This window comes from Ornithorhynchus anatinus, chromosome X3 (assembly GCF_004115215.2).
Source record: "Ornithorhynchus anatinus isolate Pmale09 chromosome X3, mOrnAna1.pri.v4, whole genome shotgun sequence".
Lineage (NCBI taxonomy): Eukaryota > Metazoa > Chordata > Mammalia > Monotremata > Ornithorhynchidae > Ornithorhynchus > Ornithorhynchus anatinus.
In genome coordinates, this window is record NC_041751.1 from 11,187,190 (window position 1) to 11,204,796 (window position 17,607).

General features: G+C 43.1%; 1 protein-coding gene across 2 annotated transcripts in view; it reads left to right on the forward strand.

The window, feature by feature from the left end:
* The window catches only part of TRIO (trio Rho guanine nucleotide exchange factor), a 324,651-nt gene that overhangs the window by 131,284 nt on the left and 175,760 nt on the right, over positions 1–17,607 (forward strand). For both annotated transcript variants that reach the window (XM_029054039.2, XM_029054043.2), the window contains exons 8-9: positions 4,902–5,033; positions 12,340–12,570. In XM_029054039.2, the coding sequence (XP_028909872.2) occupies positions 4,902–5,033; positions 12,340–12,570 (363 nt within the window). The remainder of the gene's footprint in view (positions 1–4,901; positions 5,034–12,339; positions 12,571–17,607) is intronic.

Consider the following 17,607-nt stretch of genomic DNA (forward strand, 5'->3'; position numbering starts at 1 on the left):
GCTTCTCGATGGAGATGTGATTTTAATAAGGCTTGGAAGGTAGCAGGGAGGGAGTTCCAAGCAGAGGGAGGAAGTGGGCAAGTGGTCAGCGGTGAGATAGACGAGATCGAGGTTCAATGAGTAGGTTGGTTTGGGAGGAGCAAAGTGTGTGGTCTGGGGTGTAGTAGGAGATCAGCGAGGTAAGATAGGAAGTGGTGAGCTTAGTGAGTGCTTTAAAGCCAATGATAAGGAGTTTCTGTTTGATATGGAGGTAGTGTCTTGAGAAAATACTCCTTCGTTTAAGTGCCGCTTTATAAACTGTTATGGACACGTGCTGTGGCAGTTCATTATTTGCTTTGCTTGGCAATAAATTCAGAGAAAGACCCAGGGAATCTTAATTTACTGTGGTCATTTGAAATTCTTATATTGCGATAATATTAGTAATAGTATTAATCTATTATGGGCAGGGCACTGTACTAGGTGCTGAGAATAAGCGTGCTAGTGGGAATTAGACGTGGACCTGTCCCTTGAGGGGCTCACAAATAGTATGTTTACGATTGTCCAAGCTATTCCATTCTTCTCGTAATTGTTCTGCTTGTGTTTGGGATGTTTTTGTAATCGGCAATACCATCTTGGTTTTGGTTAGTGAAGAAGACTCAAATGAATATTTGAGGAGAGGGAGAAATTGTCACTTTCCAAATAATAATAATAATGTTTTTTAAGTGCTTCCTATGTGTCAAGCACTGTTCTAAGTGCTGGGGTACATACAAGTTTACCCTGTCCCACAGGGAATTCACAGTTTAGGAAGGAGAACAGGAATTGAATCCCCATTTTACAGATGAGGAAACAGAGTCTTTGAGAAGTCATTCATTCACTCATTCAGTTGTAGTTATCTAGTGCTTACTGTGTGCAGAGCACTGTACTAAACGTTTGGGAGAGTACAGTACAACAATAAGCATATAACATTCCCTGCCCACAATGAGTTTGCAGTCTACTCGCGGTCACTCAGCAGGCATTTGGGAGAACTGAGATTAGAACCCAGGTCCTCCGACTTCCTGGTCCATGTTTTTTCCACTAGGCCAAGTGGCTTCTCTGGGAGAAAGTCACTAGTAAAGGAATAGAGATGGACTAAGTGACATCTGTCAGTGGCATGTTCTGCTAGTCTAATTGGAATTTAGTGTCTTTTAGAGTTGTGACTGGCAAACATTGAAGTTGAACCCTGGGAGGTGGAAATGTCTAATCTGTCTTGTAATTTACTTTGGCAATAGAGGGAGAAGGAATAGATCATAGAGCTAGCTGAATTCAGACTCTGCAGAAAAGATGGTCATTATCACCAAAATGTGAGATGAATAGAGGAGGAGCCTCTAAAGACTCCTCTTAAAGAAAAGGAGGACTGTAGGAGATAGTAAAGAATTAATTTGCCCAGAAGCTACAACACAAAGGATGGCAGAAATAGAATGGGAAGGGCCGGAGAAGGCGATCAAATAAAAATGCAAAGCCACGTCAGTGAATTTCAGAAGGTTCTTTTGTGGATTCCTTGGATGGGGTACGGGGGAAGGGCGGGCTGTAGCGTTAGTGTGTTGGCTTGCCAACTGAAATGGATCAGGGAGGAGGAAGCTCCTGACATTTTGGAAAATTTCTGTCCCTCATATTGAAGACATTTTTGTAGGGAGATTTTGTCCTCTCACCTAATCAAATTCAGACAACCACCTAGGGCAAGCAGAAGATATTTCACAAGGAGAACTGGGTGGGAGTAAAATAACTCTTGGTGAAGATCATAATTGTGGGTGGTAGTGAGGCAGAAGAGACGGGGTGTGGCCCCACTCCTCCGAACAGATGGAGAGTTAGGAAGAATAATGTTTGTGAAACAAAACCCGCTAATTAATCACTCAAGTTCCCTTTGGCATATCTGCCACCAGTTCCCTAAACTTCTTCCCCAGTTTTTTATACTGGCTTGACCTGACCTACTGAGAGTACTGGCGTGTACACTCTCGCACTTGCAAAATGTTCATCGCCATATCCTCAGTAATGCTGAATAGTTACTTTAGAAAACCTTCGTTTCCTGAAGTTTACTTGTATGTTGAGCACTTTAAAAGGTGCCAGGGACAGAATTTAGAAACACCACTCACCAACACTGGCTTGAATTGACCCCAAATGAACACGGATGCCAGCACACTTGATCCCTTAAGTTACCAGGCAGTGCTTCATCCTGGTGTATTCACTGTGTTATTATTTAATCGTTCCTTTCCCCCCTTCATATTTCCTTTGGGCTCTTTCAAAGAATGACATTCAATATCAGCAAATTAAGTAATGCAAAGTGATTCAAAAATATAGTGTGCTAGCTGCAACTAAACATCATCATTTATAAATGAACCTTCTGTAATCTGGTTTTTCAGATGGTAGAGCAGATTCCAAGGCAAAATAGATCCACCGATAAAAAGGATTTGTAGTGTGACAAAAATCTCAGTCATTCTGAGAGCCGGAAGTACTATATGCTGAAGCCTGGCTATATTGAATAGCATCAGTGTAGGTATTGATTTTAACATGTCTAAATACTTTATTCATTTACAATGGTAAACTTGTATTATCAGTCAAAACACTGCTAAGCACCAAAGTAGATATAATATCATCAAATCAGACACAGTCCCTGTCCCACCCAGGGCTCGTTGTCTGAGAGGAAGGCAGAAAAAGCACCTTATCCCCGTTTTATAGATGAGAAAATGGAAGCACAGACCAGTGAATTGATTAGCCCAAGGTCATCCTATACTGGTTCGTGGCAGAACGGACTAGAACCCTTGACTCTTGACTCACAGGCCCAGACCCGTGGTCCTTTCCACTGGACTGCTTTACCTCAGTTTGGCTCATATAAATGACCTGCCTGAGATTTTGACTTTACCATGCAACCTACTCAAGGCCAAAATGTTTGTAAAATCTATGGCCATTTTCATAAGTTAATGAACTCAAGATTGGATTTTGTATGTGATGTCTGTTTGACTAGCTGGTGGGTTAAGGTTGAATTGTCATTCTTTGAGTGCTCTGTGATAGATATATCAGTCAGTCATTGATATTTATCTAGCACTTACTGTGTGCAGAGCACTGTGCTAAGTACCTGGGAGAATTCATAAGCACGTTCCCTGTCCCCAAGGAGCTTGCAGTCTAGTGGGATAAAAATGTTAACGGGGAATAAAGAAAGTTTATTGATTTCATTGAATTGGCTTTTTAATGGATCCATTTGCTCTGTGGTTTTTACACTAACAGAGATGGATTCTGATTTATTAATAACGTAGGATGAGGCAGGAAGAATCAATCAATCGTATCTATTGAGTGCTTACTGTGTATAGAGCTCTATACTTAAACACTTGGGAGAGTACAGTCTATCAAAGTTGGTAGATGCGTTCCCAGCCCACAGCAAGTTTACAGTCTAAAGGGAGCTAAAAGAATGTTGGAATGACTTTGACCAACTAGAGATTGCAACTGATTTAACCATAACTGTTTGGGAGAGAAGGGGCAGTCTCAGTTTACATGTAAATTGAGGTAGCCCTACTGTGGTTTCATGTCCATTGTAGCCTTTATCTTTTTCCTAGAAAAAACTATCTTCTCTTGTTCAAGCCCTTTTCTCTTGCTTAAATTTATTTCATCTGCTCATTGGTAACACATCATGAAAAGGGCTCAAAGGGACCCCTAATGAGGGAGTCTTCTGTGGAGAATGATGGATGAGCCTTGATCCAGCCACGAGACTTTATGCCAAAAACCTAAGCAGAGGAATTGATTACAGTGCTAGTGGCTTATGCTCTCTCATTCCTGCCGTTTGCTTTCCTGCTGGAGCTTGGTGTTCTATATGCAAGTAGGCGGGCAGGTGTCCAGCACACAGCAAATATTTCTTTTTCCTACAGCCCCTGTGGATGGCCAAAGTGGCAACAGCAGAGTGCTGATCCATGCCGTGCCATTGCAGGCAATTTCCTTGGTAGCCATTGAAGTTTTTGCCAGCCACTTTAGCCAACCGTTTTTCCAGGGTTCCTGCTGAGCCTGTCCATCTCACGGAAAGCCCTGAGTAGTTCTTCGGTCAGAAATCTTCACCAGCAGTGACATGGAAAGAGCCCAAGCCTGGAAGTCAGAAAACCTGGGTTTTAATCCCCACTCCGCCACTAGTCTGCTGTATGACCTTGGGCAAATCACCTAATTTTGCTCTGCTTCAGGTTCTTCATCTGTAAAGTGGGGATTCAGTACCTGTTCTCCCTCCTACTTTGACTGAGCGCCCCATGTGGGACTTGTAATAATGTTGTTAATAATGTTAATGCTTACAATGTTATATCTACGCAGGTACTTAGCACAGTGCTTGACACATAATAAGCAGTGAATAAATATCACTATTATTGTCATTGTTGCTGTCCTCCCGAAGACATTCTTTTATCTCAGAGTCGAACTAGAGCCCATGTCTCCTGATTCCCAGAACTGTCCTCAGTTCCCTAGACCAACAGCGTGACCCGACTACCTCTTGTACTAATCAGAGACAGACAACGTGTTAGCCTTTCAAAGGAGAGGAGGGGAATGGTGGAGTGGATTGGGACTGAAGAGGGGAGGCGGTGGTTAAGGAGGTTTAGCTCTTAACAATGCGGTTCAAGTTGTCTTTGGAGAAAGTTGATCACGACAAATAGAGCTATTCACTCTCTCTGCGTATTGTGACTGGGCATGTGTGGGTATCAGGTAGATTTTTAAAGTCCTCTTTCATTCAACGTCTTGGGCACCTGGTAGGCATTGTTGCCCATTAAAATAGAGGTTCAAGTGTCTGTTCCTCCTCAAGTGAGTCTCTCTCCCCCACCCCAATGAAACCAAGTCCCTAACCCTAAGAAAGTCATTTACATATTCCCTGGCTGTTCTTTCTAGTTGTATTTGAATAAACGATGATTGTTCTCAATTTCCAGTATATGAGCAATGTGGACTCATGGTGTAAAGCCTGTGGTGAGGTAGAACTTCCATCAGAACTGCAGGATTTAGAAGATGCCATCCATCATCATCAAGGAATATATGAACATATTACCCTTGCTTACTCAGAGGTAAGTGGTGTGGGTATTTCATTAGCTATCATTAAAAAGGATTTTTGTTTTGTGTCTCTTCAGGAAAAGCCAGAAAATTCTAAGTTAATGGCTAGCTTCAAGAGATTAACATTACAGTTTATCAAACTCAAGAGACAGTGATTGGTTTTTGCTCAAGGTTGGAAGTTTGCTTTGAGTTGCATGGTTTTTCTTCTAACTGTAAACAAATATGAAAACTACTGCCCAACAGTGTATTGTGTTGGCAACTGTACAGATTATAGAGTTGATTAGTTCTCACTTTACAAGTTTTTAAACCTATCTTCCTAAACAAATTGACCAGGAAAGAATAGCATAATCCCATGTTCTGTGGATGTTATTTCTCTGCAAAAAGCTACACACGAAGAGGCTTTCTAAGTAACCAGAATCATGAAAAAGTAAAACAAATTATGATCCAATTTCCTCTTTACCTGCTTTCCACACGGTTTGGGAGACCTGATGATGGGCAAACTTCAGTCCAGACCCAGCCTGCGGAGCAATTAGGGCCACTTCCGAGCCAGCGAATCCCGCCCACGAAGACCCTCCTTCACAGCATCTCAGCCACTGGCTCCCGTGACCACTTCCTTCACCAGGCAGCTGGCTTCAAGCCAGGAAGGAGCCCCCATGGCCAGAAGTGACCATGCTTCCCTTTCCCCCACGGTTCTTTACTTCTGGCCTGCCTCTGGCTACCAGCCTCTTACCGAATTGGTCTACAGGGCAAAAACCAGCGGTGGGTACTGAGGGCTTGTCGTGTGCAGAGCCCTGGTCGAGGCACTTTGTAGAGTACAGTAGAGTTAGTGAACATGATCTCAGCCCTCAAGGAGCTTACAGTTTAGCGGGGGAAGTAGGGTAAAAAGTACAGCTGGGTAAAAGGATATGTATATAACCTGCTGTGGGAGTGGGGCTTTGGGGTGGGGATGTGAGTAGCATGGTGTATTGATAGAGCATGGGCTTGGGAGTCAGAAGGTCATGGGTTCTAATCCCAGATCCGCCACTTGTCTGCTGTGTGGCCTTGGTGAAATCACTTCACTTCTCTGTGCTTCAGTTCCCTCATCTATAAAATGGGGATTAGGACTCTAAGTTCCATGCAGGAGAGGGACTGTGTCCAACCTGATTGGCTTGCATCCACCCCAGCATTTAGTACAGTGTCTGGCACATAGCCCTTAATAACCACAGTTATTATTACCTAAGTGCGGAGGGTAAGGACTCAAGTGCATAGATGAGACAGTGTGGGGGCAAGGGAAGATGCAAATTAATCAGGGAAAGTCATTCATTGTCCACCCCTGCTGTAGGCCAGTGAACTACATTCCTAATTTCTGGAGCATTACATTGAAAAATGTAAATTTTTAATAGTCTAAAACATCTTAAATTCTTTGGGTATCTCTTTGGGGAAAATTCGGAGTTTGAACTGTTCAAGAAGCGTAAAGATGGAATTTAGGTCACAGCGTGCAGGGCTGTGCACCTAATGGTTTTGGGGGGAGGTGACTTATCACACACTGGGTCAAGAGCACACAAACTGTGGATGCTTTTCCCAGATACTTAACTCACCCTGATTCCATTACCATGTCAAGGGATTGAGCTTTATTATACTTTAGTTTCTCCTATATCACAGCTCATAGTCCTCATTTACAAATGGCCTTGAGATGAGGGAATAGCTCAATTGCAAATTCTTGTTAGTATCACTGCTTTTTTTAAAATGCTTACTAAAACCAGATGAATTTCTCAAGAAAAGAGGCGAAACCTTGACACCAGACTGATAATCATCCCCATAGGTGAATTTTTGATTTTAACAAGGCCAAAATGGGTCAAAATGGATGAACAATGAAAGGGTCCTGGGGCTGCAACAAAAGACCCAGATAGAAGTGACCTATTAAGTCCAGAATACAACCGTTTAGCCTGGAAATGCTGATGGAACTTTAAATAGAGCTCAGAGAGGAGTGACTAGATCATGCCTCTTTTTTTTTTTTTTTTAAGTGGTTTGTCCTTCTCCTAAAGTAATGCGTATTCCTTAAAAGAGATGGAAGCGCTTGTGCCGTTAGGCAGATTGATAAGGAAAGGTTGCTTTTTGCAGCAGTGTTTCTGTTCAGCATTCCTTACATCATTGCCCCAGAGAGCACAGGTTTATGCAATGGGTAATCTGGCCAGCCTTAAAAAAAGTATATATAAACAAGTACTTGTTTGCCCTGTTTTAATTAGATTGGTCTTGTCTGTGTTGGAGGAAAAGGAGTATGCCTGTCTCTTGTAAACATCTGCATTAACATGTAGGTTTGGGGCCACCATTTTGATCCGGGAAAGTGGAGTAGGGAAGAAGGCCATTATAAAATAAGCTGTTGCTTTAAAGGCATTCTAGTGAATAGATTATCTTTTCAGGTACTAAAAAGCAGATTTTCACTGGAAAGAACAACAACATGCTATATTGGATTTGTGAAAAAGATTTTCAGTTTAGTATATACTTCTCATGCTGGCAATACAAATTCAGAAAAATCACTAAGTGAAGGGGCCTACGTTTGCCAGAAAGCTTTTAATATATTGATTTCTGGGGCTGTCTTTCTCTTTTTAATGGAATTTAAATGCCAGGCACTCTAATAAACACTGGGGTAGATACAAGCTAATCAGGTTGGACACAGTCCCTCTTTCTCATAAGGCTCACAATCTTAATCCTCATGAGGGAACTGAGGCACAGAGCAGTTGAGTAACTCTCCCAAGATCACCCAGCAGACAAGCGTTGAAGCTGGAATTAGAACCCAGATCCTTCTGACTCGCAGGCCCATGCTCTCTCCACTAGGCCTCGCTGCTTCTCAGTGACGAGTAGGAGATGGTTTCCAGTGCCACCATTACATTGTGGGGGGCAGACATAATTTGAGGGTTCACAGCTACATATGGTAAAATGTTTGGGCTTCTCAGCCAAAGGGAGCTGTGTATCGCAATGCTGGTACCATTATCCCTTGTGTAGCATAGAAACAAACAACAAAATATGAGTCATTCCAATAGTTAGTCAACTGTTTCTCCTCTTATGAGTATGGGAGCTCATTTGCCTTAATGGTAACTTTATAAAGCTATTATTTTAAAGCCTCATTAAACCCACCGTGTTGTGCCGTTCCCTGCAGATTGCCACACTTGGCTTCTGGCAGAGCATCAAGGATAGGGAGCTCCACGGGCAGGGACTTGATGCCCCAGAGGGACCTTGGGGAATGGTCTGGCCTGGAAAGAGGCTGGAGGCAGCATTGCCTAGTGGATAGAGCCCGCCAGAAGTCAGAAAGATAAGGGTTCTAATCCTGGCTTTGCCACCTGTCTGCTGTATGATCTTGGACAACTCACTTAACTTTTTTGTGCCTCAGTTACCTCATCTGCAAAATGGGGATTGATTGTGAGCTCCATATGGGACATGGACTGTGTCCAATCTGACTGGCTTGTATCTGTCCCAGTGCTTGTAGTACAGTGCCTGGCACATATTAAGCACTTTATAAGTGAGAGAGAAAGAGAGGGTAAGAGAGAGAATGTGAGAGAGAGAGAGAGAAAAGAAAAAAAAAGATGCCTGCTCCAACTAGAAGCCAACATTGCAGGGCTCCATTGGAGTCAGATACCAACATTCCTCACCTGGTGAAGCTTCCAGTCTCTCCCATGGTTTGGGCTTTCCTCTAATGCCCTGGCCTCTAGGAGGCCCCAGAGACAAATCACTTCAAACCAAACAAAATACACCAAGTTAGTTGCTTTGTTTCAGCTAAATCACATACCGAGAAGAAAGGAGGAAGGAAGGTGGGGAGCATAAATCAAACTTTTAGGAAATTCATTTTTAAAAAAAAGCTTGCAACAAGAGGTAGGATTATTATTATGGTTGAGTGTGGGACAATGGCTGGAGGTCAGGGACCTTGTTTTTATTCCATTAGGTGGGTGGCACCCAGGGGAAATCTGAAAGCTCAGGGAGCTTCACAGAGTAAGTGAAACTGCAAAATGATAACTTCCCATCACTCAGCTGAGGCTCCCTCCTCCATATCTTCCCACCCCATCTTGTGCTTCCACTTCCCACCATCCCTTTAAAGTAACACTGAAAAAACAGATGCTCTCATTTTCTTTTGGGTTTTGACTAAATCTCCTCATTCCTTATGCTCGCGTCTGTTGTGCGTCTTAACTTGAAAATGTTGGGCGCTGCGTTTCTCTTTAGTGAAATGCTGTAATATTTCTGTATATGGTATTAACGAATGTCCTAGAAATCAATTCCAAGCTTTGGGGCTTGAGAATTTCCAATAAATTTTGCAATGAAAGCCTGAGGGAGAATGGTTCCTAGAGTGCCAGGAACAGCTACCCTGGAGCCTGAGCCTTTTAAGGGCCCACTGACTGGTGTTTGCTTAGCACATGCTCTCCCCAGCCCACCTTGGGGTTCCACCCTCAACTCTCCATGGGATAAATCGGAATTGTTCATTCTCCACCTCCGGCCCTCCTGACTCACAGCTTCAAGGCATGAAGAGGCAAGAGGTCACCGTGACATGGTAGTTATCTTGTTTTCTTATGAACCCACATGGAACTGAAAGTGAAGAAGAGGCTTTTGGACGCTGTGGTGTGTATCTGAACCCATTCCACCCCTGCCACACGGGGTCCCCATCATCAGCCCCTGTGCCTTGTTGGCCTGAGACTGACCCTCCCTCCTGTACATGTAGAGGTGTGGGGAAGTGCAGGGGGCTTTTTGTGGTTAGCCTTCTAACAAATTAGTTGCTGCCTTTCATTAGTCTATCATAACAGTACTTATTATGGTACTTGTTAAGCGCTCACTATGTTTCAAGTTCTGTTCTAAGCACTGGGATAGATACAAGTTAATCAGATTCGACACAGTCCCTGTCCCACTTTTAATCCCCATTTTACAGATGAGGTAACTGAGGCCCAGAGAATTTAAGTGACTTGCCCAAGGTCACTCAGCAGATATGTGGTGGAGGAAATTAGAAGCCATCCTTCAGACTCCCAGGCCTGTGCTCTATCCACTAAGCCATGATGCTTCTATCTTCAATATATGGATTTTTTTAATTCTTAAAAAAATAAAGTAGAGAGACTGCCATTCCCCCAACACAGCTTTATGATTATCATTTTATTTTCATGCAGAGCTTCCCCAAAGGTGCAGATAATTTGGCTGATGTGAAGGAATTGCCCCCTTGTGGAGAGGGAGGAAAAGGGGTGGGGAGGAAATAGCATCCTGTCCCTACTCCATAGTTGTCCTACTCCATAGGAGATGGGGGGTGGGGGTGGGGACGGGCAAATCCCTACCACTATCAGCACCTCCAGTTGTGACTGTAAGAAATTCTGAGTGGGTTGGTGGGTATGGAGCCAGGAGGTCCACATGGGAGAGAGGAAGGATGGGATTGCTTTCCTTTGCTAAGTACTGCCTCATTTCCAACCTCCCCCTGTCTCCCCACCTGGAAAGATGGTAGTGTTGCTGCTGCTAAATCAGTGCCATGCCTGTGCATAGAAAATGCTCTTGGCACAACCCTGTCTTCATGTGGGTGCAGTTATTTTGTTTGTGCACATGTGGACCTCCTGGCTCCATACCCACCATCCCACCCAGAATTTCTTACAGTCACAATTGGAGGTATTTCTCAGATGATCCAGGGGTTTCACTGCATCTGGTATCTCTCAGGGGATCCAGACTTAACTGGAAAGGACTTACCTGGAGTTGGTTTGCATATGGTTTTTTGAGACTCCGCTGCTCTGTGGGAGATACAGCTGTCAACTCTTACTCCTGCTTTATTTTCTTAGTTCAGAATGACACATTGACATTCTGCAGGTGAATGAATATTTCTTGTGAGTGTCTTCCTAGCCACATGCCATTTAGTGGAAAATCTCAAGATCCAGACATTGAAAGTCTAAATAGATCAATCCCAGGTTTCTGGCAGGAAACCTCGAGGTCATGCTGGGTCAATGGAAAGCGCAAGGGCCTGGGAGTTAGAAGACCTGGGCTCTAATCCCGGTTCCACCATGTGTCTGTTGTGTGACCTTGGGCAAGGCACTTAACTTCTCAGTATCCCTGCGAAATGGGGATTCGAGACCTGTTGTCCCTCCTACTAAGACGACGAGCCCTATAAGGGACTTGATTATCTAGTGTCTACCGTGGCGCTTAGTACATTGATTGTGTTAAGTACAGTGTAAGCACTAACAAATACCGAGGTGGTTGTTAGTTTGTTTGCATGGGGTAGATGGCACAGGTAGGAAACCCAAAGGTAGAAGGTGCCGTAGGGTTTAGCATGAGCTCTGAAGTGGATGGTAGCTTACACAACACCAGGGTGACCCTCCCTGGCAGCACTAGGCCGGCCCAACCTGGTGACCCCGGGAGGGCAGTGAGCCACATGCTTGAGGAATGGGGAATGTACCGCTGTCCCTTGGGGCTCCTGGGGTTGGTAGTGTCACGGGGTTTGCAGAGACTGTCAGACATTTGTGATGCCACTGGGATTTCAAGTGGCTTCATTTCCCACCAGCCATAAGGCCTGGAATGCATTCATTCAGTTGTATTTATTGAATGCTTACCCCATACAGAGCACTGTACTAAGTGCTAGGGCAAGTACAATACAACAATAGACACATTCCCTGCCCACGCGAGCTTACAGTTTAGAGGGGGAGGCCGGTCAGCCACAGGCCATCAGAGCGTAGCGCATGTTGCCCCAGAGCGTCGAAGCCCATCCAGGTCTCCATGCTGCCGAAGCAACGAAAAGCAGATCCTGTGCCCAGCTTCCCAGCTTTTTAACGTTTAAAAATTAACTTTTCTTTTTCCATGTTAAGTAAAATCAAGAATATTACCCGATATTTGTGGTGGTTTCTCCCAAAGTAGTTAAAATTGGAATGCAGTCATATTGAATTTAGAAACTGCACTTGTTTTGTAGGTCATTTGAAAACTCTGTACCCTGGGGATGTTGTCCTCTGATACCCTGTTTGGATGGAAAAGAGCTTCTCACAGTTATCAGAATCAGTTATATTATTGAAGTACAACTGTCCCTGTGTTTAAATGCTAACATTCATTGTAGAAATCTAATGACTGTATCCAAATAGAATTCAAGTTTTTCGTGAATTGATTTTAATTGATTTAAATAAGGTAGATTACATTTCCCTCATTTATTCACTATCTTAAAATTAGTAGGCGTTGTCCATTAAGCTACATGTAGGTTATATTTTTCTTTTTTGAAAGAAAGAAAGATGGATTTACAGAAATGCACAGAGTTTTCCTTTTTGCTGCCAGATTAACCCAGCCTACAATGCACACTATTAAAAAGAGCTGTTTTCTTTGAACTCATTCCTGTGTTCCTGTCCCGGCCAGGTAAGCCAAGATGGGAAATCGCTGCTTGATAAACTCCAACGACCTTTAACTCCAGGCAGCTCGGACTCCCTTACGGCTTCTGCCAACTACTCCAAGGCCGTGCACCACGTGCTTGACGTCATCCATGAAGTCCTGCACCACCAGAGACAGCTAGAGAACATATGGCAGCATCGCAAGGTCCGCCTGCACCAGAGGCTTCAGCTCTGTGTGTTCCAGCAGGACGTTCAGCAGGTCAGTCCCACCACCACCACCATGGGTTTCTGGTTCATGTTGGAGCGGGAGCAGTGACCAGTAGCCCGCTGATCCCCAAGCACAGTCATGGTTCTGGAAACTCCGTCTCCCTTTACCCACAAATATTTTAAGGAAGAATGAAATCGGGGGTGTTCAATAAATGCCATTGATTGACTTCTTGATTGAAGAGAACTTGAGCCGATTCCTAAATCTATAGGCGTGCCAGAAGGGAATAATTTTTCCGTTTTAGAAACCCAAGGAATGTATCAAAATGAACTTCTCACTAAGCTGCAAGCTGTAGCTAATAAGAGGATGCACCACCACGAGAGTTTAAGATTCCTTATTTCTAATATGCCTGCTGCTTCCAGGGCCTAACTCGTTTCCTGGTAGCAAAGCAAGTTACTTTGGAAGTGGCACAGACTCTTTTAGATAAGTAGGATCTTTTTCAGTTCAGTAGAGCGCTCCCACTCGCAAAGGGCTCAGAAGCTGATTTCAGGCTCTGGCGGTTGAGCCTGGGAGCTAGAGCACTTGTGGTTCCTTTCAGGTAAGCATGGTCATTGATTGTAAATTCCTTAAGGACAGGAATTGTGTTTACTATCTATCAATCAGTGGCATTTATTGAGTGTTTACTTTGTGTGTAGCACTAAACTACCCACCTGGGAGAGTATAATAGAATTGATAGGCATGATCCCTACCCTAGGGAATTTACAGTGTAGTGGAGGTGCTTACTGAGTGTCACAACCTGCACTAAATGCTTGGCTAAATACAAAATAATCTGGTTGGGCACAGTCCCTGTCCCACATGGGACTGACAATCCAAGCGGAAAGGAGAACGGGTGTTTAATCCCCGTTTTACAGGTGAGGAACATGAGGCCCAGAGACACTGTGACTTGCCCATGATCATACGGTAGCATGTAGCAGAGCTGGGAATAGAACTCAGTGGCAAAATTGAGATTAGGAGTTTACAATCAAGTGCAATCAACTATTGAAATCTTGCAAGTGTACAGTGCTCTGCACATAATAAGGACTCAGTAAACACTATTGATTGATATTGGCTTATGAGAGCAGTTTATGATAGGATTTCCACTCTGATCATCAGTTTTATTAATATTTTGCAGCCTCTAATTTAGCAGTCATCTAAGGTAAGTTGTGCTTCAGAAAAAGAGAAGTTTGGTGGGGTGGTGGGCTCACTTTCCATTTTACCCAAGACATCCTGTTGTATATTGACGTTGACTATGCCCCTGGAATGTTTCCTTCAAGGGGTTTAAATCAGGTGTCAGAATTCTTAGCGAGAGGAATTGAGATTTGTGTAATGATTGCTTCTGTCAGCAACTCTAGGGAAAAATGGCATTCTGCCACAGGGAGATGTCTAGAAAAAGTCACTCTCTACTTCCTGGGTGTTGCGAAAGGACGTTGTTAAGACATGTAGCTGCTCAGATTTCAATCTCCTGCTAGTAGTCCTCTGGAGGGGCCTGGGTTTTCCATCGAAAGGGTTGAGGTTTTGGAGACTGGACGATCAGAACCACAGCGCTTCCCTGCAAGGTGAGCCTGGGGCACTCAAGGCGAACCCCAGTGCTTCAGCTCTGATTGTGCAGTACTTTTCAATATTCATAATTATTTATTGACTCAGTTCCGTTTACTCAGCTTTGCTTGAGGTTGCGTTTTATTAGGTCCTCCGAGGACTCTGTGTACAAGTGCCTTGGTAATCAAAATGATGATGGTGCTGCTGCTTAGTAGTAGTAGTATTGTTATCAATAATAATATTTGTATTAGAGAGAGAAAGTCAATATTTAGCTGGCTTGTGAGGACAGAAATTGGGTCGGTGGTATTCAGTTGTTCAGATGAGAGGATCCTGCATTTAAAAAATACAACCGCAAGCAAGGTTCAATCCTGCCAAAATTCTAAGCAGGATGTCTAGGAAAAAATGTAAAGGAAGGGAGAGGGCAGGGGGAAATGGAGTGTTCTGGTGCAGCCCGAGAAAGGCTGCCTGCCTGGTTTAGGGTAGACAGTGTTCTTAATGTTCTGGAATTCCAAAACAACAAACGCTCATTTTAATACGTAGGAAGGTAATTGGAGTGGTGATGTAGGCAGTTCCTGAAGCCAGTTTCTTTTTTCTCAGTGGCAACAAACAGAATACAGGGTTGTAAGTCAAAGGAAAAAGTTTTGCAATACACATAATGTGTACGGTCCTGTTACCCTAGTGTATATAGAAGGTGAATTGCTCTTTAAGAGGATCAGTGCTGTTTTGTAGATTATATTTAATCAGGAATGGTTTAGACTTGTTCTCATGAGAAAAGAGGAAATTACTGGGGAGACTTGGTTTGTGAAGTGATGGCGAGAGCTGATAAGACCGATCAAAGCAAACTCCTGATGCCTTGGAGGGTTGGAAACAGCAGGGACCAGAAAGCAAAATAATGTCACCTCTAACCTAAGTGAAGACAGGGAAACTCTGTCTAATTATTTTATGCCGATTAAATTCAGGCGAGATCGAAACAATTTTGTTTGGGAAGATTTTTTTCCACCGAGAACAGTGGGCTCTCGATAATTGTGATATCACTCAGATTTCTGAAACGGGCTGAGACAGTTGTACGGGGAAGAAATTTGCCTGTATGAGAAGGATTGGGGGTGCTGTGTCCAGTGTTGAATCTGCCTAACTGACCCATATGGTTTCTTGAATCGATGTTCTTAGATGGACCTTAGGATTTTGGCAGGGACTGACCCTTGTTTGGGAGTTGATTGGTTTTGAGAATACTCCTTTTAGTTACGTGTTTAATCAGTGGCTTTATTGAGCACCCGTGGTGGGCTAGGCACTTGAGAGGCTGCAGCAATAATAAAAATAATTCTGCTATTTGTTAAGCGCTTATGTTGTGCCAAGCACTGTTCTCAGCGCTGGGGTAGATACAGCTGATCAGGTTGTCCCACGTGGGGCTCACAGTCTCAGACCCCATTGTGTAAACTGAGGCACAGAGAGGTGTAGTGATTTGCCCAAGGTTACGTAGCAGACAAGTGGCAGAGCCAGGATTAAAACCCACAACCTCTGACTCCCATGCCCATGCTCTTTCCACTAAGCCATGCTAGACACACGTTCCGTTCCCTCAATGAGCATGCAGTTTAATGGGTATCTGGGTATTGACACCTATCCTTTTAGCTTTCTGAGTCTCCGAAAAAAAGATAAACAGATCCAAACTGTGAAATGGCAAGATGCCAATTGATAGCACCATCTCTGCTCTTTTGTCCCTTCTTTCTGCAGTGATCCCATTCTCCTGGGAGGGGGCAGGTGTTTGAGAGGTACCTATTTCACCCAGTTCACGTCCCTTCAAAATCCCTCTTACTGCAGTCACTCTGTTTTTTAGGAATGCACATTCATCTGAAACAGATCTTCAGGGTAGTTGAGTTTATTGAGTCAGAGTGTAATACTGAGTCTCCTGTCCTGGAAGGGCCCTCCATTTTCCCACACTGCTGGGTGGGCACCACTGGATTTGGGCCACCTGCCTCCTATTCTTGCATCCTGCTCATCAGTTTAACTTGAGTTTTCCAGATCTGCCTAGCCTGGATCCTGGGTTTTTTATTTATTTTTTACTGAATATGGGGTGGAAGTGGTCTTGGTTTGATTGGCCTCTACTGGAAATGTGAGAATGTGAGAAAATAAACTGGTTGTCAGAATGAACAGCTTTGGGTTTGATCATTAACAAATACACAGTTGAGCCAGGAAGATGTGCAGGATTGAATTGCAAACACTTCATGGGAATTGTGAATATAAAGGTTTCATTCATTCACAGGAGATGTCCATTTGGTACTTGTGTTTACTCGCGGCATAATTCTAGGTTTCATATAATACGTACAGTGCTTTGTAAATGACAATTTTTACATGAAATACCTTTTCATCATCCAATCATACTTGCCGCATTTAAAAGGACACTGTCAAAATTGTTCAATTTTCAGATTTTTACCTACTCTAAAGAAGCTTTAATCTCCTAAGGGCAAAGTACCTGGAGTCTAAAGTCTTTATTTAGAAGAAACCTGATTTAAAATTAACCTCGAAACTGTGCCCTCTGATCCCCTTCCTTTTTAAGCATATTGAAATATTTGAGGTTTAGCTACCAAACAGCAAGGAAAATGAAGAAATCTGGTATGCTCTGCTCTCAGATTATTGCTGGCCTTGGCATTACTGAATGCTTAAATCAGAGCTGGCAGGACTGGAACAAGGAAGTGATTAAAGCAAATGGAACTATGTTCATTTAGATTTCAGAGAAGGTTGGAGGGGAGGTCTAGGGGAGAAAGTTGATGTTTTGCAACTGGAAATTATATATATATATATATATATATATATATATATATATATTTTAAAAGAATTGAGTTTAGAAGAGTATTTTTTAAAATGCAAATAGTTTTCCTTGTTTCCCGAATAACCACACTTAGTGAGTGCTATTTTTCAAAATCTGCAAACGCCTGTTCTCTTGATGTGTGACATTCGGAAAAATGCCTTAAGATGGTCTCTCCTTTCCCACCCCCTACTCCATCTTTAAAATGTGAATGATAGAAAATCCTGTCTAAAACACCCAAGGATACTGTCTGTTTGCTCTCACTAGATAGAAAAATGAAAGTGGCATTGCTTCTTTAAAATGTAAAAATAATACAAGTCTTTTGGGCACAAAACATTTGTATATTCTCATGCATCTTCCATAAAAATAATAGCAGGCAGCGTTAGCGTGCAGATTAGAAATTCAAATTGAGCTAAATATACACAGGCAAAAATGTAATTTTTAGTCCCAGATTCTGGAGTTGACACAAGAATTTTGGAAAAGTTTCTGTAAGCTTTGCCAGGCACTCTTCAAGGAGAAGGAATTTTTACAGGGCATAATAGTATTTAATGGATTTGACTTTGTTAAACATGCTAGAAAGCTACTGGGGTAAACATTTGGGACACCAGACTCTTGAAAAATGTATCATACTGGTTATCATAACATCCCTGTGAGGCAAGTCTGTGGGGATTAGCCTCCCTCTTTAGCAAACGCTTTGAACTCTATAGAGAGTGACA